The sequence below is a fragment of the Mchenga conophoros genome, linkage group LG10 (genome assembly GCF_057382185.1).
Source record: "Mchenga conophoros isolate Kocher_MC1m ecotype Shallow Benthic linkage group LG10, M_conophoros_male_GT1.1, whole genome shotgun sequence".
In the NCBI taxonomy this organism is placed as follows: domain Eukaryota; kingdom Metazoa; phylum Chordata; class Actinopteri; order Cichliformes; family Cichlidae; genus Mchenga; species Mchenga conophoros.
In genome coordinates, this window is record NC_140535.1 from 3196794 (window position 1) to 3224648 (window position 27855).

The 27855-nt window shown below is 41.3% G+C and overlaps 2 protein-coding genes across 7 annotated transcripts; one reads left to right on the top strand and one right to left on the bottom strand.

Annotated features, from left to right (window-relative positions):
• Positions 1-169: 169 nt before the first annotated feature.
• LOC146565217 (glucose-6-phosphate exchanger SLC37A4-like) lies at positions 170-12902 on the top strand. 6 transcript variants are annotated; one of them, XM_085288191.1, is made up of 10 exons: positions 170-446; positions 1110-1523; positions 2464-2696; positions 3642-3888; positions 7851-8003; positions 8089-8174; positions 9348-9461; positions 9543-9608; positions 10255-10393; positions 10473-12902. In XM_085288191.1, exons 2-10 carry the CDS (start codon positions 1376-1378, stop codon positions 10637-10639), a joined length of 1353 nt encoding a protein of 450 aa, XP_085144317.1. In that variant the 5' UTR covers positions 170-446; positions 1110-1375; the 3' UTR covers positions 10640-12902. The 6 variants fall into 6 exon arrangements, with proteins under 6 accessions (XP_085144317.1, XP_085144319.1, XP_085144318.1 ...); XM_085288193.1 differs by lacking the exon at positions 170-446 and adding an exon at positions 457-1014; XM_085288192.1 differs by lacking the exon at positions 170-446 and adding an exon at positions 457-1010.
• A 7962-nt stretch (positions 12903-20864) lies between these two features.
• hmgn1b (high mobility group nucleosome binding domain 1b) lies at positions 20865-24002 on the bottom strand. The gene is made up of 6 exons (XM_085288198.1): positions 23819-24002; positions 22501-22521; positions 22316-22345; positions 22184-22225; positions 21991-22098; positions 20865-21907 (listed from the first exon to the last, which is right to left on the bottom strand). The coding sequence occupies exons 1-6, from the start codon at positions 23834-23836 to the stop codon at positions 21860-21862; spliced, it is 267 nt and encodes an 88-aa protein (XP_085144324.1). The 5' UTR covers positions 23837-24002; the 3' UTR covers positions 20865-21859.
• Positions 24003-27855: the final 3853 nt, after the last annotated feature.

A 27855-nucleotide genomic window follows, 5' to 3' on the forward strand; every position in this document is an offset into this window, starting at 1 on the left:
CTAGACCCCCTCTTTCAGTTGCTCTTCACACCAGTTTGCAGAGGAGGGCGGTAGTGAGCAATGCGAGCTAAATATTGATGTCTTCGTGTAATAATAGAAGGCTGGCTGTGCCGTATTATTCTGCAGGCCCGAGTGATTCCTAAGATATGCCAGCTCAACAGTAATATGGGGCTAGTTGTTTTGCGAGGCATCACAAGCTTAAATTCAGATATTTTTCACTGGAGTTTGGCGGCATGAAAACCGACCTCTACCTAAGTGCGAATACTTGATATTGTCTGTTTTAGTGACTGGCAGTGCAGCATAGTAACTGATAACCTGCCACGCTGTGTTGTCTTTGTGTGTCGTGGATGTGCCCACTCCATGTATGTCGCGCAGCCGCGCTCCCGGGACTGCAGATTCACGAACGCGCACCGTGTTTCAGCACGGACGAGGGACACGAATGAAAGGTAACGGGCTCTGCCGGCATTTCTCCATTCAGCGCTTCAGCGAGCCGCTAGGTTGCTGTGCCCCGCGGCACTGACGGGGGTTATAGCTCGCTTTACGTCGGGGTTTGGTTAAAGGAGCCCGGGGAGCGTTGACAGACACGGAAAGTCCCACAAATCAGTTCGCCGATGTTTGTTAGCAAGACCGCTGCCATTTGAGTAATTCAACTGCTATTAGCGACTTGTTCGGTTGTTTAAGACGCTTTAGGCGTCAGCAGCCAGGGTTTAGTGAGTTTAAATGGACACGTACAGAATGCCATTAAAGTGTAAAACCACAGAGCTTATGGTGGAATTCTAAGTATTTGACAATTAAGCTTTTCGTATCGTACCGTGTGCTACAAGCTGACTAGTCTTGCAGGTTTTCTGACATCTGATAGTTTGAGGGTTGCTAACTGGAGCCTTCAACTCTGACATTTATAGGGCAGCATGCTAGAGCAGTGAAACTGAGCAAGCTGGGCTGTAGCTCCTGCACCTGACCTGGTCAGCACCGTGGCAATTTTTTGACCTGAAGAAAAGAAACTGCAGATAGTCAGTCTGTGCCATTCCAGCTTGATGTAATAAATTGGATGACCTGATGAAGCTGCTTCTGTCTAAAATAATGTGTGTTTTCTTGCTCTCATTTTTCAGGCTGCCTTAAAGTTCCTGTCCTCCGTCCCGGTGTCCCCAAGCAGCAGCCTCACAGATAGGCAAAGCTACCAGCCAGCACGGAGCCTGCTGTAGAGCGTCACCTCATGGAGAATATTTTATCCCATGCTACATCTTATTTTAGACCTCCTGCTGCAAACAACCCTTTACCAGTAGTGTCAGCATCTAGCTGATTCCAGAGGGCCCAGAAACAAGACTTCACTGAAGAACAAATATTATTATTATAATTATTTGCATTGACTGTAATCATGGGGGCTACAGGCTACGGCTACTATCGTTTAGTCATCTTCATTTGCATGTTCATCGGCTACTCGCTCTATTTCTTTAACAGAAAGACCTTCTCATTTGTCATGCCCTCTGTGATGGAGGAGATAGAACTGGACAAAGATGATCTGGGTAAGATGGAAACAATAACAGGATGCTTTTATTTTTTAGGCTGTTGAGTGTAAGGAAAAGCTTCTTTAGCAAGCATTTAAGCCTTTAATCAAGCAGTTGCACAAGCGTTGCTATGTGAAGTGTTTGTTTGATTGCTGCTACACCCACCAGAGTGCTTGTTATGTCACTTGCACTGATTTGACCTCAAAATTTCCACTGGGGAGAGTTTTGGTTTAAAAATGGTCCCAAAAAGATAACATTTATAAACATGTCCATCAATTTGTGCTTATTTTGTGGTGTTCACAAAGGGCTGGTCCAACCCACGGCATGAAGAATTTAGAAACAGCTTTACACACGTTCATGTTTCCTGTTGAAAAAGCACATTGGACATGCTTTTTGTTTATTTGTTTATACAAATGATGAATTAGTTCACCTGATAAGAACAGGTCATGTTACACTTCTGAGACTCCACACACAGTTACCTGGATAAGACAAAATCCTGCTCCTCACTCGAGGCCTCTGGGCTGTGGATATTGCATGAGTAATTTCAAAGTGGGAAGGATGTTTTTCCTTCTGTAAATCCACTCAAAAGCTCATCAATTTGTGACTATAGATTATGGTTGGGGAAAAAATTGATAAAACGTAGCATAGTGATATTTTGCATTTCAATACAGGAGCACCAAATGTCAGGGAATGCTATGAACAAGGGGCCTCATCTCATCACCATCCCGAGATAACGTTACACAAGAAAACTGAAATTAAGTCGGCTCAACCAAAACGTCAGCTTTACAAAGCTAGCTCCTAATTCAGAGCAAGCTAATCGCTCAGTCACACAGGTAAAGAAAAAAGTAAAATGTTGTGATACTGAGTTATTAATGTGTATACTTTGTAGCAACCCAAATCTTCTTCAGTAGACAGTTTGCATCATACTGAAATAGCAATCTGCACTGTGTCTCTGCAGGTCTGATCACCAGCAGCCAGACTATGGCCTATGCCATCAGTAAGTTCATCAGCGGCGTGCTGTCAGATAAGATCAGCGCCCGCTGGCTTTTCTCCATTGGCCTTTTCCTGGTAGGGGGCATCAATGTGGTCTTCTCCTGGTCCTCTACTGTATCCATGTTCTCTCTGCTGTGGTTCATCAACGGCCTGGGACAAGGCTGTGGCTGGCCCCCATGTGGGAAAGTGCTCCGCAAGGTAATATCATCCTGTCTGCCACCTCGTGCACCAGTATAAGTGTAATGCTGTCAGCACACAGGGTGCCCATGATGCTTGTAATGCTTTCGCAACTAGTGAAAAGACATCACTTACAGGGGAGGACTACCTGTATGTTGTGTGTTTGGATTCTTTACTCCGGTGCATTAAACATGTATATTTCCTATTTTATTTGCAGTAATTGGATTCCTTGACATATATAGGACTCACCTTTGGTAGGACTACGGTCCTACAGTCATATGTTCGAGCAAATGCTAATCCATTAGACTCTGAGATACGTTGGAAGGTATCTTAAAGTAAGAAGCTCTCTTAAACGTAGCGGTTAGGAACAGCTGGGCAATAAATAGGCTTTGGCATATGTTCAGCATGTGGCAGGGGATCAGATTACAGGTCAATGTATTTATGGAAGATCCTCAGGAGATGTTTTTGAAGAATAGTAACATTGTTCAGAAGAGTTTCCCATCCCCAGTCAGAGCAAACACGTTTCATCCCTCCAAGTGTGTTCCATACTTGAGTTTACATTCACACGCGATGGAGAAGAAAAAGATTTAAATCAACTTTAAATATTTGCCCAGTAGATTCTGAAGTTACAGGACAATCTTTCAGGGGTACGGTATGAGGACTATTTATGGTCGCGTTTAGGTCGATTACGTCTTGAGGGCGTGTGGCTCTGATGTCAAAAACAGATTACGCTTTTTGTCTGTGCTGTCATTGTGCTACAATTCTGTTGATTATTAGATTTGCAATAATCTCTCTGCACAGCTCACATATAATCTTTTAAGATAAACTGCACTCAGTGACAAATTTAGTTCCATAACTTGTGGGTTGCCTCAGCAAATGGAAAGTAGCTAATATGAGCAATATGTGGTTTCAAGTTGTGCTTAAATAGGCTTTAATATTTGATTCTTTGTGTCTGTTCTCCGTCAGTGGTATGAGCCTTCCCAGTTTGGAACATTGTGGTCTGTGCTGTCCTGCAGCATGAACCTGGCTGGGAGTCTGGGTCCAATCTTGGTCTCAGTGCTGCTGCATTACTACGACTGGAGGACCATCCTGACCATGTCGGGCATTTTCTGTGCTGCCTTCTCATTTGTTTGTCTAGTGTTTGTAAAGAATGAGCCAAAGGATGTGGGCCTGCCCAGCATGGAGGCAGCGGCCAAGAAGGGAGCGAAAGGAGGTGAGAGAACCAAGAACGGAAAGGTCACTTCCTGTGTAGCTTTAAACGATCATCATGTCAGTCACACGGGGACGTGTTCAGGGATGCAAACAACTCACTTGTAAGCTAATTTTCCTCTTTTTTAAGTAGTGACATTATTATCCTGAACCAGTGGATGATGGATGAATCCCTGTCAGAATTCCTACAGTGAATTTCTTTGATGCTCATGAAGGTGAACTGTATTGGACAATTAGAGCAAAAACCTGCTTGCATTGGTATGTGGAGCCAAAGATGGACAGGACTCCCAAAATATGGGAAAACACGTCTCAATAGAGTTACAAATGCATACAGTATGATCTACAAGCATAAACTAAGCTTGTGTGTAATGATTTGTGTGTAACTTATAGGACTCATAGTACATGCTTCAATCCACACACAAATACAAAGCAGCCTGACCACACGTGAAACTATTATACAAAACGCATACATCCAAACCAGAATAAATACTGATCATTTATTAAGTTCAGCTCTGAATCTGATAATTTACACTTTCAAAAACCTTTCTGTGTGTACAAATGTGTAGAACTACATGAAACCTCGCTCTCGCTTGCTCACCAAACCTTAAATACATGTGGACAAACTGATCACGTCGCGTGCCCACGTGGGGTTTCGAGGCACGTTTAATGCTGCCGGCATTGCAAAGATTCACAAAGGTAAGCTGGGTTCAAGTCCCAGTGTGAAACAGACGTGGACAAATCATTACTTGTGGATATCGTACACATTTGCAACCCATATGGAAAGCATATTTTTTTCATGTGCACATAAGTGTCATAATGGCAGATTTTTTTGCCAGATCTGCAGCTCTGTAGTACAGAGACCTCTGGCGGATGCTTAGTGTTCTGAGCTTGGCTCATAGCTGCTCACTAGCTTTCAGGTTTGGGTCAACTTATATCCAAGTGAGGCACCAGAAGTTTACACCAGCAGAACTTTGATCCTCTGCAGGCGATGAACACAGTGTACAGCTGAATGCTAACATTTCACTCACAACTGTGCCCATTAGCTCTTTTTGCTGCAGTAGCTATTACTGTAAAAATATTTTTCTCTTTCTCACTGTCTGTAAACTTCGTACTGTAGATGTTACTCTCACTTGCTGGTACGCTTATACTCACCAGCCACTTTGTTAGGTACACCTGTTCAATTGCTAGTTAAAATAAATATCTAATCAGCCGGTCACATGACAGCAGCTCACTGCATTTAGGTATGTATTTTTGAGGGATCAAGCAGTAAAGGCATAGAGGACACAGGAAAAATGTCTTCATGGTGTGTTTTTATTCCACACCAAAGTTCAAAATATAATTAATGGGCCCATAAAAGAGGTCAACTAAATACAACTCTGCTCAAAAAGTAACATAAAAGTAACTAAGCAAACAAAATATACAGAATTAACTCACAGACTGACTTAAACGCAAAGACACAGGCGGGTAACTTTTTATAGTGGTTTGGCCAAATCATTTAGACACAATAGAGGAAACCGAATTAAACATGAAGACTATCTAAGCACAAATTAACTTAACCAAACCTAAAACACCCACCTTGTTTGTAGGGGGTGTGGTTGGCTTTCATAGTCCTCGGCCCTTGGCCACGCCTTTTGCCCAAAGAGAAAACTCAAAAGAAAGAGAAACATAATTAATATAACAGAATCACACAGTGCTAATATGTGCACGCTTCATAACGTCACTGTTAGGTTTAAGTAAATAAATGAATGAATGACATTCCTGAAATAAATGTTTAAACACAAAACAAACTAATGAGGTGAGTGTCTGGACTGATTGTTACCAACATGTGGTTGAGGCCATCACAGTAGTCAAATCAAATCAAATCACTTTTATTGTCACATCACATGTGCAGGTACATTGGTACAGCACATGTGAGTGAAATTCTTGTGTGCGAGCTTCACAAGCAACAGAGTTGTGCAAAATACAATAATGTAAACAAGCAAAATACAAGAATGGCTAAATCTGAAACTAATAAATATATGTACAATATATAATAGTATATGCATTTCTGGATGTGTATACTAAATATTTTTCTACGTGTGTGTGTGTGTGTGTGTGTGTGTGTGTGTGTGTGTGTACACATATTTTACAAATTAAATAGAGTAAACAATGAATAGAATATATAAAATAAATAAAATAAAATATACAGAGTGAGACATGTGCAAAACAGTGGCATTACTGTACAGTATGGAGTGCATAATGTTGAAGTTCCAGTAGTGAAGCTGAGGTGTCTATGACGTGTTCAGCAGTCTGATGGCCTGATGGAAGAACCTGTCTCTCAGTCTGCTGGTACGGGACCGGATGCTGCAGAACCTCCTTCCTGATGGAAGCAGTCTGAACAGTTTATGGCTGGGGTGACTGGAGTCCTTGATGATCCTCCCCGCTTTCCTCAGGCACCGCTTCCTGTAGATGTCTTGGAGGGAGGGAAGCTCACCTCCAATTATCCGTTCAGAGCACCGCACTACTCGCTGGAGAGCTTTGCAGTTGTAGGCGGTGCTGTTGCCATACCAGGTGGTGATGCATCCAGTGAGGATGCTCTCAATGGCACAGTGATAGAAGGTCCTGAGGATGTGGGGGCTCATGCCGAATCTTTTCAGTCTCCTGAGAAAGAAGAGGCGCTGCTGCGGCTTCTTCACTGTTTTGTTTGTGTGTACTGACCACGTAAGATCCTCAGCCAGATGTACTCCAAGGAACCGGAAGCTGCTCACTCTCTCCACAGCAGCGCCGCTGATGGTGATGGGGGTGTGTACTTCTCTGCACCTCCGGAAGTCCACTATCAACTCCTTTGTCTTTGCGACGTTGAGGGTGAGATGGTTGTCTTGACACCAGTGGGTCAGGGCGCTGACCTCCTCCCTGTAAGCCGTCTCATCACCGTTGGTGATAAGACCCACCACTGTAGTGTCGTCCGCAAACTTCACAATGATGTTGGAGTTGTTAGTGGCTGTGCAGTCGTAGGTGTAGAGTGAGTACAGGAGAGGGCTCAGTACACACCCCTGTGGAGCACCAGTGTTCAGTGTGATGGGGGATGAGGTGATGCTGCCCAGTCTGACCACTTGGCGTCTGTCAGACAGGAAGCTAAGGATCCAGCTGCAGAGGGAGCTGCTCAGTCCTAGATCCTGCAGTTTCCTATCCAGCTTCGAGGGAACGATGGTATTGAATGCTGAGCTGTAATCTACAAACAGCATTCTCACATACGTGTCTCTCTTCTCCAGGTGTGACAGGGCAGTATGTAGTGTCAGGGCTATGGCATCATCAGTGGACCTGTTGTGGCGGTATGCGAACTGTAGAGGGTCCAGTGAGTCGGGTAGTGAGGGGCACCTGCTAAAGGTTGAAATTGAGCATCAGAATGGGAAAGAAGTGGTTTAATTGACTTTAAACATGGCACAGTTGTTGGTCCGAGACGAGTTGGTCTGAGTATTTTCAGAAATCGCTGAACTGCTGGGATCTTTCTGCACAATCCTCACAGAATGGTGTGAAGAAGAGAAAATATCCAGTGAGCGGCAGTTCTCTGGATAGATGTGGGAATTCAAAGGCGAATGCTCAGACTGATCCAATAGGAACGCTTCAGTAACTCAACCACTCGTTACAACCAAGTTATGTCGAACATGTGACTTGTCATCAGAAACTGAAAAACTCTCCGTTTCTGTTGTGACATTCAGATGTAAGGTCAGAATTTGGTGTAAACATCATGAAAGCATGGCTTCATCCTGCTTTGGATGAGCAGTCTGGAGGTCCCTTTCTTGACACACTTTGTATGTTAGCACCAATTGATCATTGTTTAAATGCCACAGTTGCTGGATATGTCCATCCCTTTATGACCATACCATGTGACAGGCATGCTTTGTAGAATAATTGAAAAAACTTCATTCTTTACATTATTTGGACTGTTAAGTATTCATGAGCTCTTTTTGTGTCCGTGCTCACCAGGAAGCAGTGAAAGCACCCTGAGTGAATTCCTCCTGTCTCCTTTCCTGTGGGTGCTGTCTCTGGGTTACTTGGTGGTGTTTGGAGTGAAGACGGCTGCCACCGACTGGGGACAGCTGTTCCTCATGCAGGAGAAAGGCCAGACTGCTCTCATGGGTGCGTGTGTTCATTGTTGCTTCCCACATAGTTTTCACGTCATCTGACTGGTTGTGGGTGATGACGGAAGCTCTGTTGCTAACAGGCAGTACCTACATGAGTGCCTTGGAGGTTGGAGGCTTTGTGGGCAGCCTTACGTCAGGCTTCATTTCAGACAGAGCTGTGGCTCGGGTGAGTAACCGATAGGAGTTGAATTAAAACAACTTGGGTCAGTTAAAGGGATTCTTGAACAAGCATACGAGTAGCGATTGGTTAAGTGGATTAGTTAGCTCAACTATTTCAAATAATTAAAGGCTTGAATGAGCCTTTAAAAAGTTTAAGCAAAAAGCTCTACTAAAAGTAACGGAAATAACCATAAGTTATGTAATATTAACAAAGAAATAGTTGGAATTCTCTGCTTAAGGGTATCACTGGTATTTGAAATTCATTAAAAAACAAATTCTTCGAAAGCTAACAGAAATGGATAGACACTTGAAATCTTATTATTGCCAAACTGTGAATAAAAGTAGTAAATATTTTGCTAAACATATGGCTAGCAATTAAATTGTTAGCCAAGTATGAATTAACAGTTAGCAAATATAGCAAATACAGAAAAAATGTAGTTTATTTCGCAGTTTCTGATGCCTAAACTATAAATACACTGCACACTATTTCCCCCAAAATCCTTCTCCAGCAAGCCTCTCGGCTGTGAGTGGGAGTTCCCACTCAGCACAGCCACACAGTCGGACTGTAGCTACATTGTAACAGCAAACCCCTCTGAAACCTTAGAATGTAACTTACCTATGGTTACATTTCATCTAAGGCCCTCTTTAACCTACTGCTATGAATCTTTGTAGAGTTCAGGATGCACAGGCCAATCCAATAGTTAAATGGACTGGTTCTTTACTTGAGCACTGAAAGCACTGTGTCGACACAGACACAGCTGGTGACATTTCTGGAAGGTGCACATCAGGTTACCGGGGATGTAGCAGGATATTTACACAATAAGTGCAAAGCCCAACACCGTAACCTGACGTGCACCTCCATAGAAATGTAACTGCACTGCGTGTCAATGCAGCTCGCAACTATTGCGACTGGCCTGTTCAGTGATGTTGAGTCCTCCTGTGCATTTGTGGCTACATTTTCACCACAGTTTGATTTTATGAGTGAGAGAATAAGCAGGGTTAGGGTTGATTTCAAATTAACATACTGCTCGAATTTTCCAAGGTTGAAGTCTGACTTTTTTTAAAAAAATTATTATTATTTATTTAGGTTTTAGACTTAAACCTGGTTTTGATACATCACATGTTTCAGTATGAAGGGTGTTGATTTTAGTGTTTTGCTCCTTTCTTTGCCTTTTTCTAGAAAGGCTTGGGCACCCATGGCAACCCTCGCCATGGCCTGCTTATTGTCATGATGGCTGGCATGTATGTGTCAATGTACCTCTTCAGAGTGACCATCACACCTGAAATCCCAAAGGTAATTCATCATTTTGTAATCCACGTGAAATGTATACCTTTCAGTCCTCAAAAAACTCTAAGAGTAAATGTCTTTGTTCAGGAGCCTCCACTTTGGGTCCAAGTCATTCATCCTGTATCCGTCCTCATTGGTGTGTCAGAGAAAGAGGTATGCTCCGGAAAGAATCATTCCATGTGAATAAAAACAATGTAGCTACTTATCAAAAGGCTAGCTGGTGAGTTGTTCTGAACAGCGAGCATAGCGGCTCTATGTTGTTCTCTACAGCAGACTCAGACACACTACCCAGTGTTACAGTGCCATCCACTGACTATTTCTGGGAAGAGATGTGGGTTACACTCCGGCCCAGCAGGGGGCCAGTTAGGGCCCAGTTACCCGTTCAGCTTGCAGTGATGGAAACCCTGAAGCTGATGAAGAAAAAGGCATTTATTAGTCTGTGGAACTGGGACAATAGATGTTTAATGGCAAATGTTGTTGGTGTTTAACACCTGTACCTTTAAAAGAAACTGCTTCTGAAGCAAACTGTGTTGCATAAAATAAATTTTCAAGCTTGCAACATTTGGGATTTCATTTGGGAAAATCAGCATTTGGACAAACTCAACCAAAATATGTCTTTTTACCTTTTTACCCGTTCACTTTAAAAGAGTTCATTCTCTTTTGAGCTTCAAATGAACTTTAAGATTCACCTAAAGGTTTAAAAATGTCCCAGTTTCAGTATCGGTACCTGTGGACACCCTAGAAAATTATTTTTCCACCAGAAGGCTTTTATTTTATGTATGTTTTCTCTCATTCACAGATTTGGATCCTCTTGCTTGGTGCCATGTTTGGATTTTCTTCTTATGGACCAATCGCCCTGTTCGGGGTGATAGCCAGTGAAAGTGCTCCTTCAAACTTCTGTGGAACATCTCATGCTGTTGTAGCTCTAATGGCTAACGGTGAGCTGCAGTAAAATCATTGTCATGTTTCAGGTTTTGACCCTTTGATATGAACACACAAGCTTTCTTTTTGTTGCAGTGGGAGCTTTCATGGCAGGGCTGCCCTTCAGCACTATTGCCAAGCAGCACAGCTGGGACGTGGCGTTCTGGGTAGCTGAGGTGATAATGGGCGTCACCACCATCGGATTCTTCCTTGTACGTAACATGCGCACCAAAATGGGACGGATCACAGAGAAAGTGGACTAAAGTCCCTGTTGGTACTGCTTGACCAGCCAAAACAAGACTAATCATGAAATCTTTGACGGCATCCTCAGGGCTGATGCCGATCATGGAATCACTTATTTAGTCCCAGGTAATCCCACATGCATGGATTAATATTAAAGTGCACAAAGGTCCTGTAGATCCATGCTCATCAAAAGCTTCTGTTTTAACACTTCAACTTAATCAGCCAATCAATAGAAAAAGTTTCTCATATCGATGTGCTTACAAATGGTCTAAAGATGTATGTTTCAGAAAACATACCGACACCAAAGTATCAAAAGCTGTGAGTCGGTTTTCTTGAGTTGAACCGTATGTAGAGCCCATTTTCACATCCTGCCTACAGTGCAGGTCGTTTCTGTTTAACACAGTGAATGTTGACTGAAGGGTCTGTACATTAAAGGTAACATTGTTCACTTATACCTCAAGTATTTGTAAAACTTCTTTTCATTAACGTGTTCACTGACATGAAGCATTTGGAGACCGTATTTTTCTACACAGTTGTTTGCTAAATGATAGTTTGTTCTCTGGTTATGTCAGCTTTTCTGATCTGGGGCCTGTTCTTCGTACCTCGCTAAGTAAGTTAGCTGGATTAGATTGTTGACGATTTCGCGTGATCCTGGATCAGTCGGTTCCCCGAAGCCCATCCGGGACTTGCTGTCATAGCAACAGAGCCGTAAGCGTAAACCTGCTGGGGAGCAGGTTTACTTTATGTAAACAGGATTAGATCGCGGCCACGCAGGTATGCCCGCGTCATTCATACGAAAGCAACAGCGATATTCCACCATTGTTTCACCATAAATAAATAACATCAATGTAACTAAAGACAATGCAGCACCTGATCCATTTATTGATTTCACACAGGTCATTTCCTAAAAAAGGGAAATGTACTATTAACATTCTATTACATGTATGTGATTATTACAGATTTAATTCATATTTCAGAGTAGTAATTGTAAATTACTTCGTGTAATCAAGATGGGAGACCACGGCTATAAAAGCGAAGGTGGATTTGGGAAGCCTGTTGCAGCCATGTCCTGTCCATATACGCGAGCCACCCATTGCGGAAGGTGCAAGATTGATAAGGAGAGTCCTCAGAATTCAGCGTATATTGCGGGACAGACAGGATCCTTTAGCTCAGCGCGACAGTGTGCTCATTGAGAGATATCGATTTTCCCGTGAGGGTATTATTTACTTAACCAACTTGTTGATGAGGGGGTGCAGGACCACCACCTGTCTTTTGTTGCTCTGCCCTTGTCTTGGTTGCTGTTATAAACAAACAGATTATTCCAGGGTCTCTTTCCAAGAGACTAAAAGCAATATAAGTGATAAATATTACCATTCTGTAGAATATTCTTATATTTCACTTTTACTTGTTCCCATGTTCTAGTGGGTCCTGTCGTGGCTCTAATGTGACAGAGGATAAAATATAACATATTATAATATAATGTAATATAATATTGGATAATATAGTGTAATATAATAAATCTACCCTACCGCCTACTGGTGTTGGCCAGAGGGGCCGATGGCGCGATATGGCAGCCTGGCTTCTGTCAGTCTGCCCCAGGGCAGCTGTGGCTACAACCGTAGCTGCCTCCACCAGTGTGTGAATGTGAGAGTGACTGAATAGTGGCATTGTAAAGCGCTTTGGGTGCCTTGAAAAGCGCTATATAAATCCACTCCATTATTATTGTTATTATTGAATTACTTACGAGTTTGATTTGTCAGCAACTTTCTGCCAGCCCTCTCTCCTTGCTTTTGCAGCCTTTGCAGTGTTCCCTTGCGTTTTAATTAAACTCTGAAACTCCTAAAATCCCTCACTCAAGAGTTCTTGCTCTGCTGCCGAAAAATACCGAGCGCGCTCCTTCGACATTTTCGCCGACCAATCAAAGGGTTGCCGATCAATGTTTCTACTATCGATGCGTAGCCCCTGTTGGGCCACCCAGTGATCTCACATTACTTCATCCAGCTATACTAATCGTCAACAACAGGTGTGTTCGGGGAACCGGAATAGCGAGCTCAGAGTTAGCGCAATGATTTGGTCTTGGATGTTTCATTTGATCTTGGATGTAGTAAGCGACGTACGAAGCACAGGGCCCTGGCATGTTTATTTATTTGTTTTTAGAACAGATAAATACAGATGATAATGTCACTGCCATTGTAGTTTTGTGGAGCAGATTTCTTAATTTTTGGGATAAACAAAGTACATATCATCTGGACTATAAACTGTTAATAAAATCTCTCGACCACCTGATCTTTGTCAACTGAAAGGTTACAGCACGTGTTGCTTTGCCATGTCTTACTGGAGTTGTGCTGGTTTTCAAAGAGGTAAAGATCTAATAAAAGCTTCATTTTCTTTATCTACAAAGTGTTGTTGACCTTTGCACCTTCAGTGTCTGACAGGTAAAAGTCCAAAAAACGGGCAGGAACAAATGCGGAGTAAAAACAGACGCCTTTGCTTGAATGAATACATAAAGGGATGGACGTGGTCTGCAAAAAGCCCCCAATCCAAGTGTTACCAGTTTGAATCCCACCTGATCCCTCGAAGAACAATAAGTACACACAGCCATTACATTTAATGATAACCCAAGGTTTAATTTAAATAGAGTGAGTTAGAGCAAAGACACGTTTGTAAGTATTTCTAAATGGTGGGATGTGGGAATGCTTTCATACTTACTGATTTATTTATTTATTTTAATGAGTGAACCAGATAGCAGCTGCTTGAGTTTGGAGAATAATTTGTGGATAATTGGAAGAAAAAAATAATACTAAAAATGGGATGATATTAAAAATAAGAAGTCTTGGTAAACGTTTAACTATGACTCTGAACCAGGGCTACCTGTGGTACATTTCAGTTCTTTACTTGTTCCACATGTTGTCACATTACAACCTTATTTTATTTACAGCCATATTTTGAGTGACGGTAGACACCAGTAACAGTTTGAGCTGATATAATTTTGGTGAGAATTGGGTAAAGGTCGGTCCTAACCCAAATTCGAGAATCGGGTAAAAACTTTTTTTTTTTAATGAGTCGTCTTCAAACTTGACAATGATACATGAGGCCTTGGGGGACATGCGTACTTAGGATGGCTAAGCATTTGACTTTGACCTTCACTGTTGGTGCCCAAGGTCAAAGTTGATCTTGGAAAAACAAAATGCCAAGAAACCATATCGAACGTAATTTACATGTCAGATGTTTCTACAATTTGATTGGACTCCACCTGTGGTATATTCAGTTGTCTGCACATGATTTCATGAGATACACACCAGTCTATTTAAAGTCCAACAACACATGTCAGAGCAAAAACAAAGACATGAAGTCCAAGGAATTGTCTGCAGACTTCAGAAACAGGATTGTTTCGAGGCACAGATCTGGAAAGAGGTACAAAAGATTTCTGCAGCATTGAAGGTCCCAGTGAGCACAGTGTCCTCCATCATCCATAAACGGGAGAAATTTGGATTCAACAGGACTCTTCCTAGAGCTGGATACTGGCCAATCTGAGTACTTAAGGTAGAAGGGCATTAGTGAGGTGGCCAAGAACCCAAGGAAAACCTTAAAGGTTCATCTTCCAACAGGACAACAACCCTAAGCACACAGCCAAGATAACAAAGGAGTGGCTTCAGGTCCTTGACTGCCCCAGCGAGAGCCCAGACTCTGTGCACTGACACTCCCCATCCAACCTGAGCCTGAGAGGTTCTGCAAAGAACAATGTGAGAACCTGCCCAAAAATAGGTGTGGCCAAGCGTGTAGCTTCATACTCAAAAAGACTTAATGCTATAATAGTTAAGTATTGAGCAACTACTGTGAATATTTATATATGGTATATTTTGTTGTTTTTATGCATTTGCAAAAATTTCAAACTAACCTTTTCCACTTTTTCATAATGGGGTGTTGTGGTTAATTTTGAGGTTAAAAATGAATTGAATCCATTTTGGAATAAGGCTGTAACATGACCAAATGTGGAACAAGCTGCAATATTATTTGCAGTATTCTTTTAACCACAAGGTTCAGAGGTGAAGGTTTAGGGTAGTATGCAGTGAGAATGTATGAAAAAATAAAGCCATCAAATTATGTTTCACTGATTATATGTTGTTTTTTTTAACTTTCAAAAGTGTGAATGAACATGAGGAACAAAGGTGAATTACTCGCAACAGGAAAAATAAGAAAATATGCTAATAATTAACTTTCAAACGTAGTTGTTAACAGAGGATAGGAAAGGATTAGTAGTGTAACTGCTGTCCCATATGGAGGTAAAAAAATTAAATGAAGGTGTGGTCCTTAACAAATGTGTGCCAAGGTAACACACAGTAACACAACAATGAGAAAAAAAGAGGAAGGCACAGAGATAACTAAGGTAAAGGAAGTAACTTGTGGAAACAGGAATAGAAATATTTACCGTGAACAGAACTTTTTGTAGATTTAAAAAAATTATGTAATTGTAAATTTTCATGCCAGCAGCACATCTCAAAAAAAGCTGGGACGGGGGCCATGTTTACCACTGTGTATTGTCCCCTCTTCTTTGAACAACAAACTTCTGGGATCAAACTTCTGGGAGTGGGGAACTCCCAGAAGACTAGCTTGACTTTTGGGAGATGTTGTGCTAGTCTTGTCTGATATAGGATTTTAGCTTGGTCCTGTATCTTTGATTTCATTATGTACCAAACGTTTTAAGTTGGTGAACGTCTGGACTGCGCTCTTATGGACAAAGATCTTGGATGTTGTTCCTGGGATCTGCTGGAGCCACTCACCCAGCTTGGGAGTCACTGGACCGAGTGCTCCGATTACTGCCACTGTTAACTTCACCCTCCAAATCTTCTCGAGCTCTTTTCTCAGGCCTCGGTATTTCTCAAGCTTCTCATGTTCCTTTTTCCTGATGTTGCTATCAATCGATGAAGCTACATGTATCACTACAACTGCTTTCCTCTGCTTGTCCATCACTACTATGTGCGGTTGCTTAGTCATCACCAGTTTGTCTGTCTGTATCTGGAAGTCCCACAGGATCTGGTAGTATTTCTGGATGTCAGCCACTTCTTCTAACTGACAGCCTGTCCTTCCACGATGGTTCCTCTCCTTGCTCCATTTCTTTCTCCGGTTTCTGCCGCCTGAGATAAATAAATAAGCATGCGGTCAGTTGTGGCCATCTTGCTGATGTACTCATAGATGTTTGTCTCAGTGGTTCTGACACCCACTAGTCCTCGTCCTCCTTCCTTTTGCTTAGCATACAGTCTCAGGGAGCTGGATTTGTGGTAGAAACCATCAGCTACTGGTATGCCAGTACCAGTGTACTAGCAGCTGGCTAATTTACAGGGAGTGCAGAATTATTAGGCAAGTTGTATTTGTGAGGAATAATTTTATTATTGAACAACCCAAAAAACTCAATATCAAAGCTGAATGTTTTTGGAAGTAGTTTTTAGTTTGTTTTTAGTTGTAGCTATTTTAGGGGGATATCTGTGTGTGCAGGTGACTATTACTGTGCATAATTATTAGGCAACTTAACAAAAAACAAATATATACCCATTTCAATTATTTATTTTTACCAGTGAAACCAATATAACATCTCCACATTCACAAATATACATTTCTGACATTCAAAAACAAAACAAAAACAAATCAGCGACCTGGTGTCTTCCAGAAACTGGCAGTAGGACTGGGAGTTGAGCTTGACTCCATCCTCAACCCGAAAAGGCCCCACAAGCTCATCTTTGATGATACCAACCCAAACCAGTACTCCACCTCCACCTTGCTGGCGTCTGAGTCGGACTGGAGCTCTCTGCCCTTTACCAATCCAGCCACGGGCCCATCCATCTGGCCCATCAAGACTCACTCTCATTTCATCAGTCCATAAAACCTTAGAAAAACCAGTCTTGAGATATTTCTTGGCCCAGTCTTGACGTTTCAGCTTGTGTGTCTTGTTCAGTGGTGGTCGTCTTTCAGCCTTTCTTACCTTGGCCATGTCTCTGAGTATTGCACACCTTGTGCTTTTGGGCACTCCAGTGATGTTGCAGCTCTGAAATATGGCCAAACTGGTGGCAAGTGGCATCTTGGCAGCTGCACGCTTGACTTTTCTCAGTTCATGGGCAGTTATTTTGCGCCTTGGTTTTTCCACACGCTTCTTGCGACCCTGTTGACTATTTTGAATGAAACGCTTGATTGTTCGATGATCACGCTTCAGAAGCTTTCCAATTTTGAGACTGCTGCATCCCTCTGCAAGATATCTCACTAGTTTTGACTTTTCTGAGCCTTTCAAGTCCTTCTTTTGACCCATTTGGCCAAAGGAAAGGACGTTGCCTAATAATTATGCACACCTGATATAGGGTGTTGATGTCATTAGACCACACCCCTTCTCATTACAGAGATGCACATCACCTAATATGCTTAATTGGTAGTAGGCTTTCAAGCCTATACAGCTTGGAGTAAGACAACATGCATGAAGAAGATGATGTGGACAAAATACTCATTTGCCTAATAATTCTGCACTCCCTGTATGTTTCATGGAGTGCGGTCCGGCTCTTCAGCCAGTAGGCGTGAATCATGTCTTGATGTCAATCATCATGTGATGCTATCCAGCTCATCATACTGGAGACCCTTTCTTAGATGCCTGCCACTGTGATGCTTACTGGATCCGGTTCAGGGAGGTTGCTGTGATCTGCTCTTAGATCCACTAGCCACTGTGGATTGCTGTTATGGGTTTTGTCCTTCTTCAGTATGCTCTTCCCCTATTTCTCCATCTCCTGTCTTGGTGGAGCTGTTCTAATATTGTTCCCCTGCCACTGAGAATACGCCTTGTATCCCATCCTGTCTGAGGGTTTATTAACAACAAACCACTACAGGAAAATTGTTCTGAAATTGTTTCACAATTTCTAGATTTTATTTTGATTTTTTTTTTTTTTTTTTGCAGATTTGTGAACCTCTATCCATCTTTACTTAATATTTTACAACTTCTGGACTTCAGGGTATAACTGGCTGTCTTTTTACTATTCTTGATTTTAACTTTAAAGACAACCTACTTTCATTTTATTTTACATGTCTGAATTTAATTTGTGTTTCGACATGCTGTATGAGCACAATTGATCTAAAATCACACACACACACACACACACACACACACACACACACACACACACACACACACACACACAAACTAAAATCAGAGTAGGAAAAAACAATATTTATTAGTGTAAAAACAACAAACATGTAGGAATTCAAATATAAATTGTAAATTTATACAATAAGGTGTCACAATAAGATGGCACACAAATTTGTGCCACTACAAAAAATAGTTTCTGTCCACCACAAGACAGAGGAGCACATCATGAGCCTGACAGCAGGTGTATCAGTATATTAGTTGACATGGTACAATGTTTTCCTGCATAGGAAAGGGGTTTTGTGTTTTTCTTTTCTTGCGTTTTCCCTCGCTGCTCTTAGAAAATGCCGTTCTTATCGTTTCTTCCCACACTAAAAGTGACGATAGTATTGAGGAAAAAGGATTGAGTATATTTATTTTTATCATAACTCTGGTTTTACGTGGTCCATCCACACTATTTATTTATTTATTTATTTTTACCTGTCCCGTTTGGATCTTTAGCCATCAGAATTGTTGTCTGAAGGCCAAGAAAGATGCCAAGCGGATTTACTTTACCAAGTGGATCATCATGGCCTTGCCATATTGGTCGTTTGGTTGACCTTTATTATAATTATGTATTTATTTGATTTGATTTTCAGTTGCTACAAACGGGACAGACATGACTGGGGGATAGGACAGGGAGAAAGAATGAAAGAAAGAGAGGGAGAGAAAGAAAACCAGAGGAGAGAAGAGACGGTGAGAAAGGGGAAGAAGAAAGAAAAGCAAACAAAACACCTGGATCACCTGTATGGAGATGAGAAAAAAACAGAAGAGAAAACAAACAAGAAAGAGCAACATAATAAATACAACACCATCACAATATACTAGCTAACAGTAGATACTAATATCAACTAACTAATATTACATGTTATTGTGCAGCACGCAAGATCGACAGCGCACAATGTGCTTTGAGGTAGCAGCCAAGAAAGGTGTAGTTTGTGTCTGTGAACACCTGTGTGGATCAGCATGCTTGTATTCAAAAGGTTTCTCCATGTATCGATCTAGTAGGGAGTGTGGGGACTCATAGCCCCGTCCCCCAGGGCATGAAGCAGGTATGAAGAAGATCCAGGCCCCAGACATCCAGCGGCCCCAGAGTACGAGGACCCAAGGAGGACCACCACAGGGGCAACTGTGCCACCCTCCTGGGAAGAGCTGAGGAGAGCCCCAAATGAGAGGTCACTCAGCAGCCACGGAGCAGAGGCCAGAGGGGGTTGCAGTGACATGCCCGTGGGCTCTGCCGGTAGCCAGCTGTGACAGAGAGGACCAGGCCTCGGGCCCAGAGGCCACAGGCCTGAGGGCACCCCACCCCCTGAAAGAGGCCCAGCCGGGCCACAGGCGCCAGGCCCCGCCAGTCGGCCACCAGGAATGAGTCGGTACATAAATGAGCGCCCAGACACCAAGAACCACCAACACACCAACGTCTGAGGGCATCAGCCACTGGCAGGGAGTGTGGTGAGGGGAGACAGGCCTCCATAACTCGGAGAGCCTGAGATGTTCCCAGAGAGGTGGGAACACAATTTCCACAACATCCACACAATTTAAAACGTGTATAGTTTGAAGTCTGCACTTTCAACCCAAATTGAACTAGAGACTCAATGTGGCTGTATCTTGTTGCTATGTCATCTTAAATCGCTCATGTAATGTGTATTAATACATTGAAAAAATGTTTTTTTTATTTATTATTTTTTGTGAGCTTTAGTTACCTGCTCCCCATTTTTTTTAGACATGTTGCTGGCATAAATTACAAAATGAGCTAATTGCTCTTTATGAACTAGTAAAATGTATCTATTTAAACATTTGATATGTTTTCTATTTTTTTACTTTGAATAAAATATGAAACTTATGAAACTTTCAAATCGTAGTATTCTGATTTTACTTACATTTTAGCCAGTGTCCCAACATTTTTGGGAGTTGGGTTGTATTTTTAAACTCATGTTCAGTATCATATTTGTATCAGTGTGTTTCAATAGCGTCTTAAAGAGGAAAAACAAAAAGTGAATCTACTCAGTCTCTGGCCACACTGGCCTGATATGCCCAGTATGATGCATCAGTAATGCCAAACTTCTCCCAGAAGCAATTCCTGACCCTATAGCCATTTTAAAACACCTCTATGCATTTACGTGGGCTTTTTACAAAATGTTTTGAATGCACATTTATTTCAGTGATCAGAAAGACCTAAAAGCAAATGCAGGAATCACTAGTCAAATCAAGCTTTAAATTTAAATAGAAATGTCACTTTTCCGATCAGTAATGAATAAGGCTTAATTAAAAACCCATAATTAAAAGCTCGCGAATCCATTATTGAATTGTCACGTGTTGTCTCCATATTCACTTGCTGTAGGTGGAATCTTAAATGTAAGTAACTACTAAACATTTACAACACTGGGGGGCGGGGGGTGATTGGGTGTGTAACACCACACGTTATAAAGGCCCGCACTTTTACGGTTTGTGCAAACCTATCAGAACGCGAGGCCGCGAGTGCGTCATTCACACGTCAGGACAAACATTATCAGTTTGTTTGCTAACACCGAGTTAATATTATTTTCGTAAAATGGATGAAATGGGCAGCGCAGGATAAAGAACAGCCCACCGTGGTGCGGAGCTGTCCGTGGTGCTGAAAACTGCCTTTACCTTCTCTCTCTTTTGTTTTTTGACAACTTATGGAATGAAAAACCTGAGCTGGCAAATACTTTAGTTGGATTCCTTCTGAAACCACCCTTTTATTATTTTTTTTTCTATTATCTAGAAGAATAAGTTAGCTTTTCTAAATATACAAATTATTTATAATATTATTTAAAAGAAAAATGTTGATTTGTGTCAATATTAAAGCAACAATCCTTAAAATCGATAATACAACATCACTTATGGTGGTATTAATACTTGTCTTACAGATTTTAGTTAAGCGTCAAAAGCTGTAATTCATTTTGCACAATCCAATTACTAAAATCTGTTAAACAGGTTTTGTTTTAATCAATTTTTTTAATCAGCTTTAAAGTTTAATTATCAGATATTTTATTGCTGTTATAGATTGAATTGAATGTTAGTTCTTGTTTTTTTCTGCATTATTACGCTCTTAGAATAAAACAGTGTAACAACTACCAACTGAGTTTTATTGGTTTGTTGATAACAATCATACACAGTTACATCTATAAACAAATCATGAGAAACCGCACACTTGTACTTGACACAAATACCTAAAACCCACATGAATATTGCTACTGCTGGTATGAATTTGACATTTCAAATAAATGTACAGTTTGTTGGCCTTTAAGCCAATCTATTTTTTTAACGGTTACATACCACATTAATGTGGCCCAAAAAGAAAAGAAAAAAAAAAGAGGAACAAATTCCATTTTTACCATCCTTACAAAGTACCATTACACACTGCATACAGAAAGATTGAAATCCTTTTTCACAGCAACTATACAAATTCATTGCAATGCTATCACAGAACAGACACAACCAACACGCGCAATGCACAGTTCTGAAAGAGAGAGCCCGCAGTACTAGGGGTTTTAGGTTTATTGGTCAGATTTGTTAAGAAAACTGCATCAGTACAAGAGTTAACAAATAGGAACAAAGCTTTTACACACACCCTAAAACACTGTTCTTCAATAAAAACAATAAGAGAATGAGGTGCCCTGTGACTTTGTCAAGCCCCACCCCGGCACAGATTACACACACTGTCCCTTATAAAGCATATGGAATGTAATCCACGCAGGCAAGCTCTTCCAGTTGTTTCCCCAGCTCCTGTGAACGTCATGCTTGTGTGCCGACACGGTAACCTGTCCCGCACCCTCCACTCCTTCACATTTACACAAACTGAAAAAAAAAAAAAAAAAAATCCACTGACAGTAACAACAATGACCGCAATTTTCATGGCGATGCACAATTGTGAGATGTGATGAAATTCCCCGTCTCCAATTGACTTGTTTTTTTCCCCTCTTTCATTTAAAAAAGTGTTCTCTACAATCAAACTACTAAAAAAACCTGTATTTAGAAAATAGTTGATAAAAATATTCCCCTGAATTGTACAAGAAAAGAGGTACAGGGAGCACTGGTAAAAGACGTGGCTTGAGAGATGTTATTCTGCTGCCTTATCTTTTTGTTCAGCTCCATCTGTAGTGGGTGCCTGTAAGATGACATTCAGAGTTTAACAGCACCGCCAAGAAGACTATTATCTTTCGATGTGTTTAAACGTGTCGCAGCACTTACCTCTTCCTCAGCTTTGGCTTCGCCATTCTCAGCAGGAGCCTCCGGCGCCTTCTCTTCTGGCTTGGCCTTTTCCACCTCCTTAGCTTTCTTAGGCTTAGCAGGTCCCTTCTGCAAAAACAAATATTAACCACATATTAGCCACCATATGCTAACAGTTCAGGTCTTATGAGAAGTAATTAAAATGAGACCCTACCTTTGGCTTAGGTTTGGGCTCTGGCTTTGCATTTTCAGGTCTCTGTGAGTAAAGAAGATCATTTTCTTTTAAACCAAAAAAAAAATAACACAGTAAAAAGACAGCATTTTATCTATGCTTCTCCATACTTACATCTTTCAACCTGAGAGATCTCCTCTTGGGCTGCAGAGAATAAACAAACATAGTGATTACTTTTAACAGTCAGTCTCAGGCAATGGCTTTGAAAGATGAGATATTACTGACCCCTGGTGAGTGTGGAGGCTAACTGTTAAAATATCTAAAACCAAAAAACAAGAAATTCAGAAATGACTGCTTACCTCTGAGTCACCTGCACCTGCCTGTAAGGAGAACAAGAGAAAAAGTAAATAAATCAGATTATGATAACTGTCTGCATTCTGCTGTGCCTCTGATTGATTTATCTGGTACTGGGTGAGGACAGTTTTTTTTAATAAGTTATTATCCTATTTGAGTTGAGTAAGGTAATACATGCAAGGCCATTTAAAAACTAAAAGCAGTTTAATCAGCATGTTAACACTAAATGCTACTCCTTCAGGAACTACATTTTCCAGCGCAACGATAACTGAGCAGGAATAAAGTGCCCTGTAACATGCTGGCCTACAAAAGTCAGGGCAATATAATAGCATAATGTAGTTTAAACTGAGTCACGTGGTGCTGCTCTCCCAGCTCCTGCTAGTGATTTGCCTACAGTAATACTTCAGTGGAGGAGGGGGCCGACTCCGCCTCCTCACGACACATTCATTCATTGGTAATAAATGGGATTGCCAGTGGCCGGAGAAACCCGAGCAGCGTAGCCAGTGTTCCCGCCACGAATTTGAAAAAGAATATCTCCGAGATGCTCTGCGACTCTGTCGGTCTGCATGCAGAATCTACTAGAACCCCCAGCAACAGGAGCAGCGCTGTGCTGACGGAGGCTCGCCATTGCATAACCTACAACTGGCCTGAGCCGACAATACACAGAAAGCCTCTCGGCTAACGAGCCGTACGCCTTCCAAGAACTGCGTTTTCGCTTGCCGTGCATTAATAAACAACGCCTGCACACTAACTTTATAAAACAATATCGCTAATCAAAGCGTATTATGTGTTTGTTTGTTTTGTCCAACAAAAGAACTACAGAGGCCACTTTGTGCCCGCATTAAAAATAACGTTACAGCCAACCGCCACAGAATAATAAACCAATTAGGAATTTTGTACGTTTTTTTCGCTACTGGGTCTTCTTTCAGGAAAACTTTCGCATCCAGGGTGACGACCCCAACAGAAAACAATCGATATGCCGCCAACTTTCTGCGCAGAAAAGCCATCTATCGGCACGGTAAATGAATTCGATGCAGCTGCACAAACTGTTTTTCTGCTATAAAACGGGCAACCACTTGCCGCCGACAGTCACTGCACGAAAGAGAAGCTTCAATAATTAGCCGCTTGACAAAATCAAAACAGACACTACATGCTAACTAAACTCCGCGATACACAACACTGCTGTTGACGTTCACTTGGTACATAAAACGGACATATTGCAGCAACGTTTGAACAACTCTCGCCACAAGCCCCTTAACAAATTTTAGCTGTGGGTTATAAATACTGTGTTATTAAAGGCATGAAAGATAATGGTCTACTCACTTTGCTCCTTTTAGGCATGGTTGGTTTGTGGGTTTAAAAATAGCTAAATGTAACTGAATACAGGAGAAAGTACAGTGGTATATTCTGGATAAAGCTTTGCCAGTACAGTCTAATACAGCGCAGGGAGACGTTAATGTTCCATTGGAAGAAAAACTAGCTCAAACCGGATTGGATTCTCCCCCTACCTCCCTATTCAAACAGTTATAGTTCCTGCATGATTGACGGCGCTTCTGCCCGCCCACGCTGCACGCTGATTGGAGAACACAGCAGTCGGCAACACCATTTCAAATCTGTGCCCTTATCCGTGTGGATACGTGACACGTCAGTCAACAATTATGGTGAGGTATTTGTCTTTCTGTGCAGCCGTCTGCTAAACAAGGCAAAATTGTCATTAAAGCCGTCTTTCAGCTGGCCAGAAACGTCTTAATTTTCTCTCTAAACGTTCCACGGCTTTGAATTATGTCTATGTGCGCGAAAACAAAACACATTTTGCGTTTACAGTGCTAGTGTGGAAAGACTATCCATTGGCATATGACTGTGAGAGGGGTGTGTACTCCTCGAGCCAAGTCTTTGTAGTTTAGCTTGGGAAAATGGCGACAGGATACGTGTGGGTACAGCTTCTTGCCTCTGTGTGTGCTCTTGTGCAGCCCTTCTCATGCAGTCATCGTCCACTTGCTCAATGGTGTGCATACAGTCCAAACATGACTTCACTGGAAACAAGTGCGTTGGCTTTGTGCTGAAGTCATTTCTCACGGTTCGGCAGGGGACATTTATTCATTTCCCCTGAGTGAATGACACTACCCTGACACGGTTACCTCTTACTTCTTTACCGCCCTGAGAAAAATACAGCTGCAAAAATACAACTGCTCATGATCAACTACATACATGGGAAATGTTTAAATATTTTCTGGAACAGATGAATACTATGATAAACTAAACTGTTTCTGTGTGTAAGTGACAAATGATTTATTTATTTACTTTTTTTTTTTTTTTTTTTTAGCTCATAACCGTTTCTGTAATTTCTTAAATTAATAATTGTTAATTTATCCCATTTCTAGACTCTCTTCCTATTAGAATTTTCTTCAATTTTGCAAAGAATAATGTCTCTAGACAGGCTACTGTAATAGAGAATTGAAATAAATTTAGCATACAAACACTGCATTTGGGTGTATTACCGGGATAATTACAATAATTCCCTAGATACAGTGATCAGGAAGCATAACCATAATATGGTATATATTATATTGCACAATATTGTGTAGGTGCACCCTGTGCTGCCAAAATAGACGTGTCAGGCCATGGACACGGGACTGTTGGCACCAGTGTTGGTAAAGTTACTTTGAAAAAAGTAATCAGTAACTAATTACTGATTACTTCCCCAAAAAAGTAATCCCGTTACTTTACTGATTACTTATTTTCAAAAGTAATTAATTACTTAGTTACTTTTTAAAAACACGATTTACAACCTGAAGAGGTGATAAAGCGATAGATCTTTCAGCCCAATTCTACTTTTTCTGCATAATCCATCATACAAAATGTAATCAAATGGAAAAGTCTCTTTTTTTTTAACTTGTTTTATTAGTTTTAATCTTTTAACTTTATGCATCAAACAAAAATTTAATTATATGCAACATTCTCTGACTTGAATAAATTCGTTTAACATTTAAACCTATTTTCTGCACATTCCAGCACATAAAATAAAATATTTTTTGTGTTTACACTCAGTCTTTCAAATAGATGCAAGTAAAACACAGCAGAAAATAAATAAAGTCAAAGACTCAGCGGTCCTGTTGCTCTATTTTCACCTGTAAAGCAGGACTGCGGTAGGCGGAGGTTTACCCTGGTGCAGGTGTGCCGCGGTCAGTTGAAGAATCCGCAAGTTTCTCTGTGAGTTTCCCATTACGTCGTAGCTACTCGGTGCTTGCTTGGAAGTTTAGGGGTTTTTTCGCTGTAAAAAGAAGTTTTCTTCCCACGCACAGCGGACACTAATGTTTTTGTCACTTTTTATGGAATCAAACTCAAAGTAAGGTCAGTACTTCCACGCTTTAAACGCTGCACGCTCATACTCTCTCCCACAATCGATATGTGATCCATTGTTGATCTGCACACAGCTGTTGTCACTAAGGCTACGTTCACACTGCAGGTCTTAATGCTCAATTCCGATTTTTTGATCAAATCCGATTTTTTTGTCTGCTCGTTCACACTACAAATAAAATGCGACAGCAAACGCGCTCTAGTGTGAACGCTCAAAGCGGCCGCATGCGCAAAAGAAGACGCCACACACAACGCGCTCTGTTTAGACCCAGAACAAACTATATTGTTTGACTGATGGCCTTAATATAAAGACTTCGGACTTCATGTTTCCCGATTTTTGCTTTAAGTTATTTTGTTATTTACATAATAATGTAGATAACCTAATAATGATCCTTATTGCTGTTTTAGAGGAGCGGTGCTTCAAAGGATAGTTGCAGATTTCTGTCAGAACCTGCAGGTTATGCAGTACAAATAAAATGTTAACGTTTCTCCAACGTTGTCTTCCCAGCAGTTTCACTGGATGGCCAGGAAGCGTTCACGGTGTCTTCTCTGGCGCTGATAATTGGCCTCTGTCTTGTGTCAGTGACGTAAAAGACGGATTTAATGCAACTTGACCGTTCACACAGCAGTCGCTTTCTGAGACATCGGATTCAGTACCACATACGAAAGTGACCCAGATCGGATTTGAAAATATCGGATTTGTGCCGTTTACACTGTCAGCCCAGGATCGGAAATGGGTCGCATAGGGTCAAAAAAATCGGATTTGATGCGCTTTCGCCTGCAGTGTGAACGTAGCCTAACTGCGCACTCGCTTACGTCACTGTCGTGAGACATTCTCGCAAAAATCACAGTTTTAGTAACGCAGAGGTACTACAGGAAAGTAACGGTAATCTAATTACCGTTTTTGCAATAGTAATCCCTTACTTTACTCGTTACTTGAAAAAAGTAATCAGATTACAGTAATGCGTTACTGCGCATCTCTGGTTGGCACTATGTACTATTTTGACTATGCCTGCCCCAAAGCCAAAAACACTTTGCTGTTAATCATGTTGTTCTGGGCACAAAGTTGTCCAGCAGGGTTACCATTCTCCTAGAATAGTTTCATATTTGTAATCTGCAGTAAATGCAAAAACACCACAATTTCTTCCAATTTTGCATCATTATTTGTAAAAGAAGCAACAACCAGTGTAATACCTCTGTGTGCTGCAATAATGTATTTTGCACTGTAGAGCACACTGTGTATGAAATTATACTGGAATAAGTATTTTGTTTTTTCCTTAAGTAAAAGCTAAAATATCAATATGTAAAAATACTCTGAACAACAAAAAACCTTGCATTTAAAATTCTAACTAAGCAAAACAGATCAAAAGTAAAAGTGCTCGGTTTGCAGCCATATGTATTGCTGTGCAGTCTTGTTGTTGGAAATTGAATTTCCTTTGGAGTATTTCATTACATTCTATTTATATCTATTATTCAGTGTAAACAGACATCTGTAAAATGTGTTTGTAAATTCAATTCAGTTTTCAGAATGTACAACGAAACCATTATTTCATTCAATTTCATTTCAAATTGTACATTAACAATGACAATAAAGGGCTAATCATAACATCAGTTGTGTCAAGGCACTTTATATTGTAAGATAAAGCAGCAGCGTAGGTCTATTATAGCATAACAAAGGATACAGGGTCCCCTGATCCAACCTTAACTAGATGCTTTGTCAGAAAGGAAGGCTTTATGCCTAAAGTAGAGAGGGTGTCTGTCTCCCAAATCCAAACTGGAAGCTGGTTCCACAGAAGAGGAGTCTGGAAGCTGAGGGCGCTGCCTCAAATTCTACTTTTAAATACCCGAGGAACCACAAGTAAACCAGCAGTCCACGTGTGTTTTCATTTGTAAACGCATCATTTTCTCTCCGTTTTGGCCTCCCGTCCACACTGAGACGGCGCTTTTGCTCATGGAAAACGCAGCGTTTTGGAAACGCTCTCGTAAACGCATACATTTGAAAA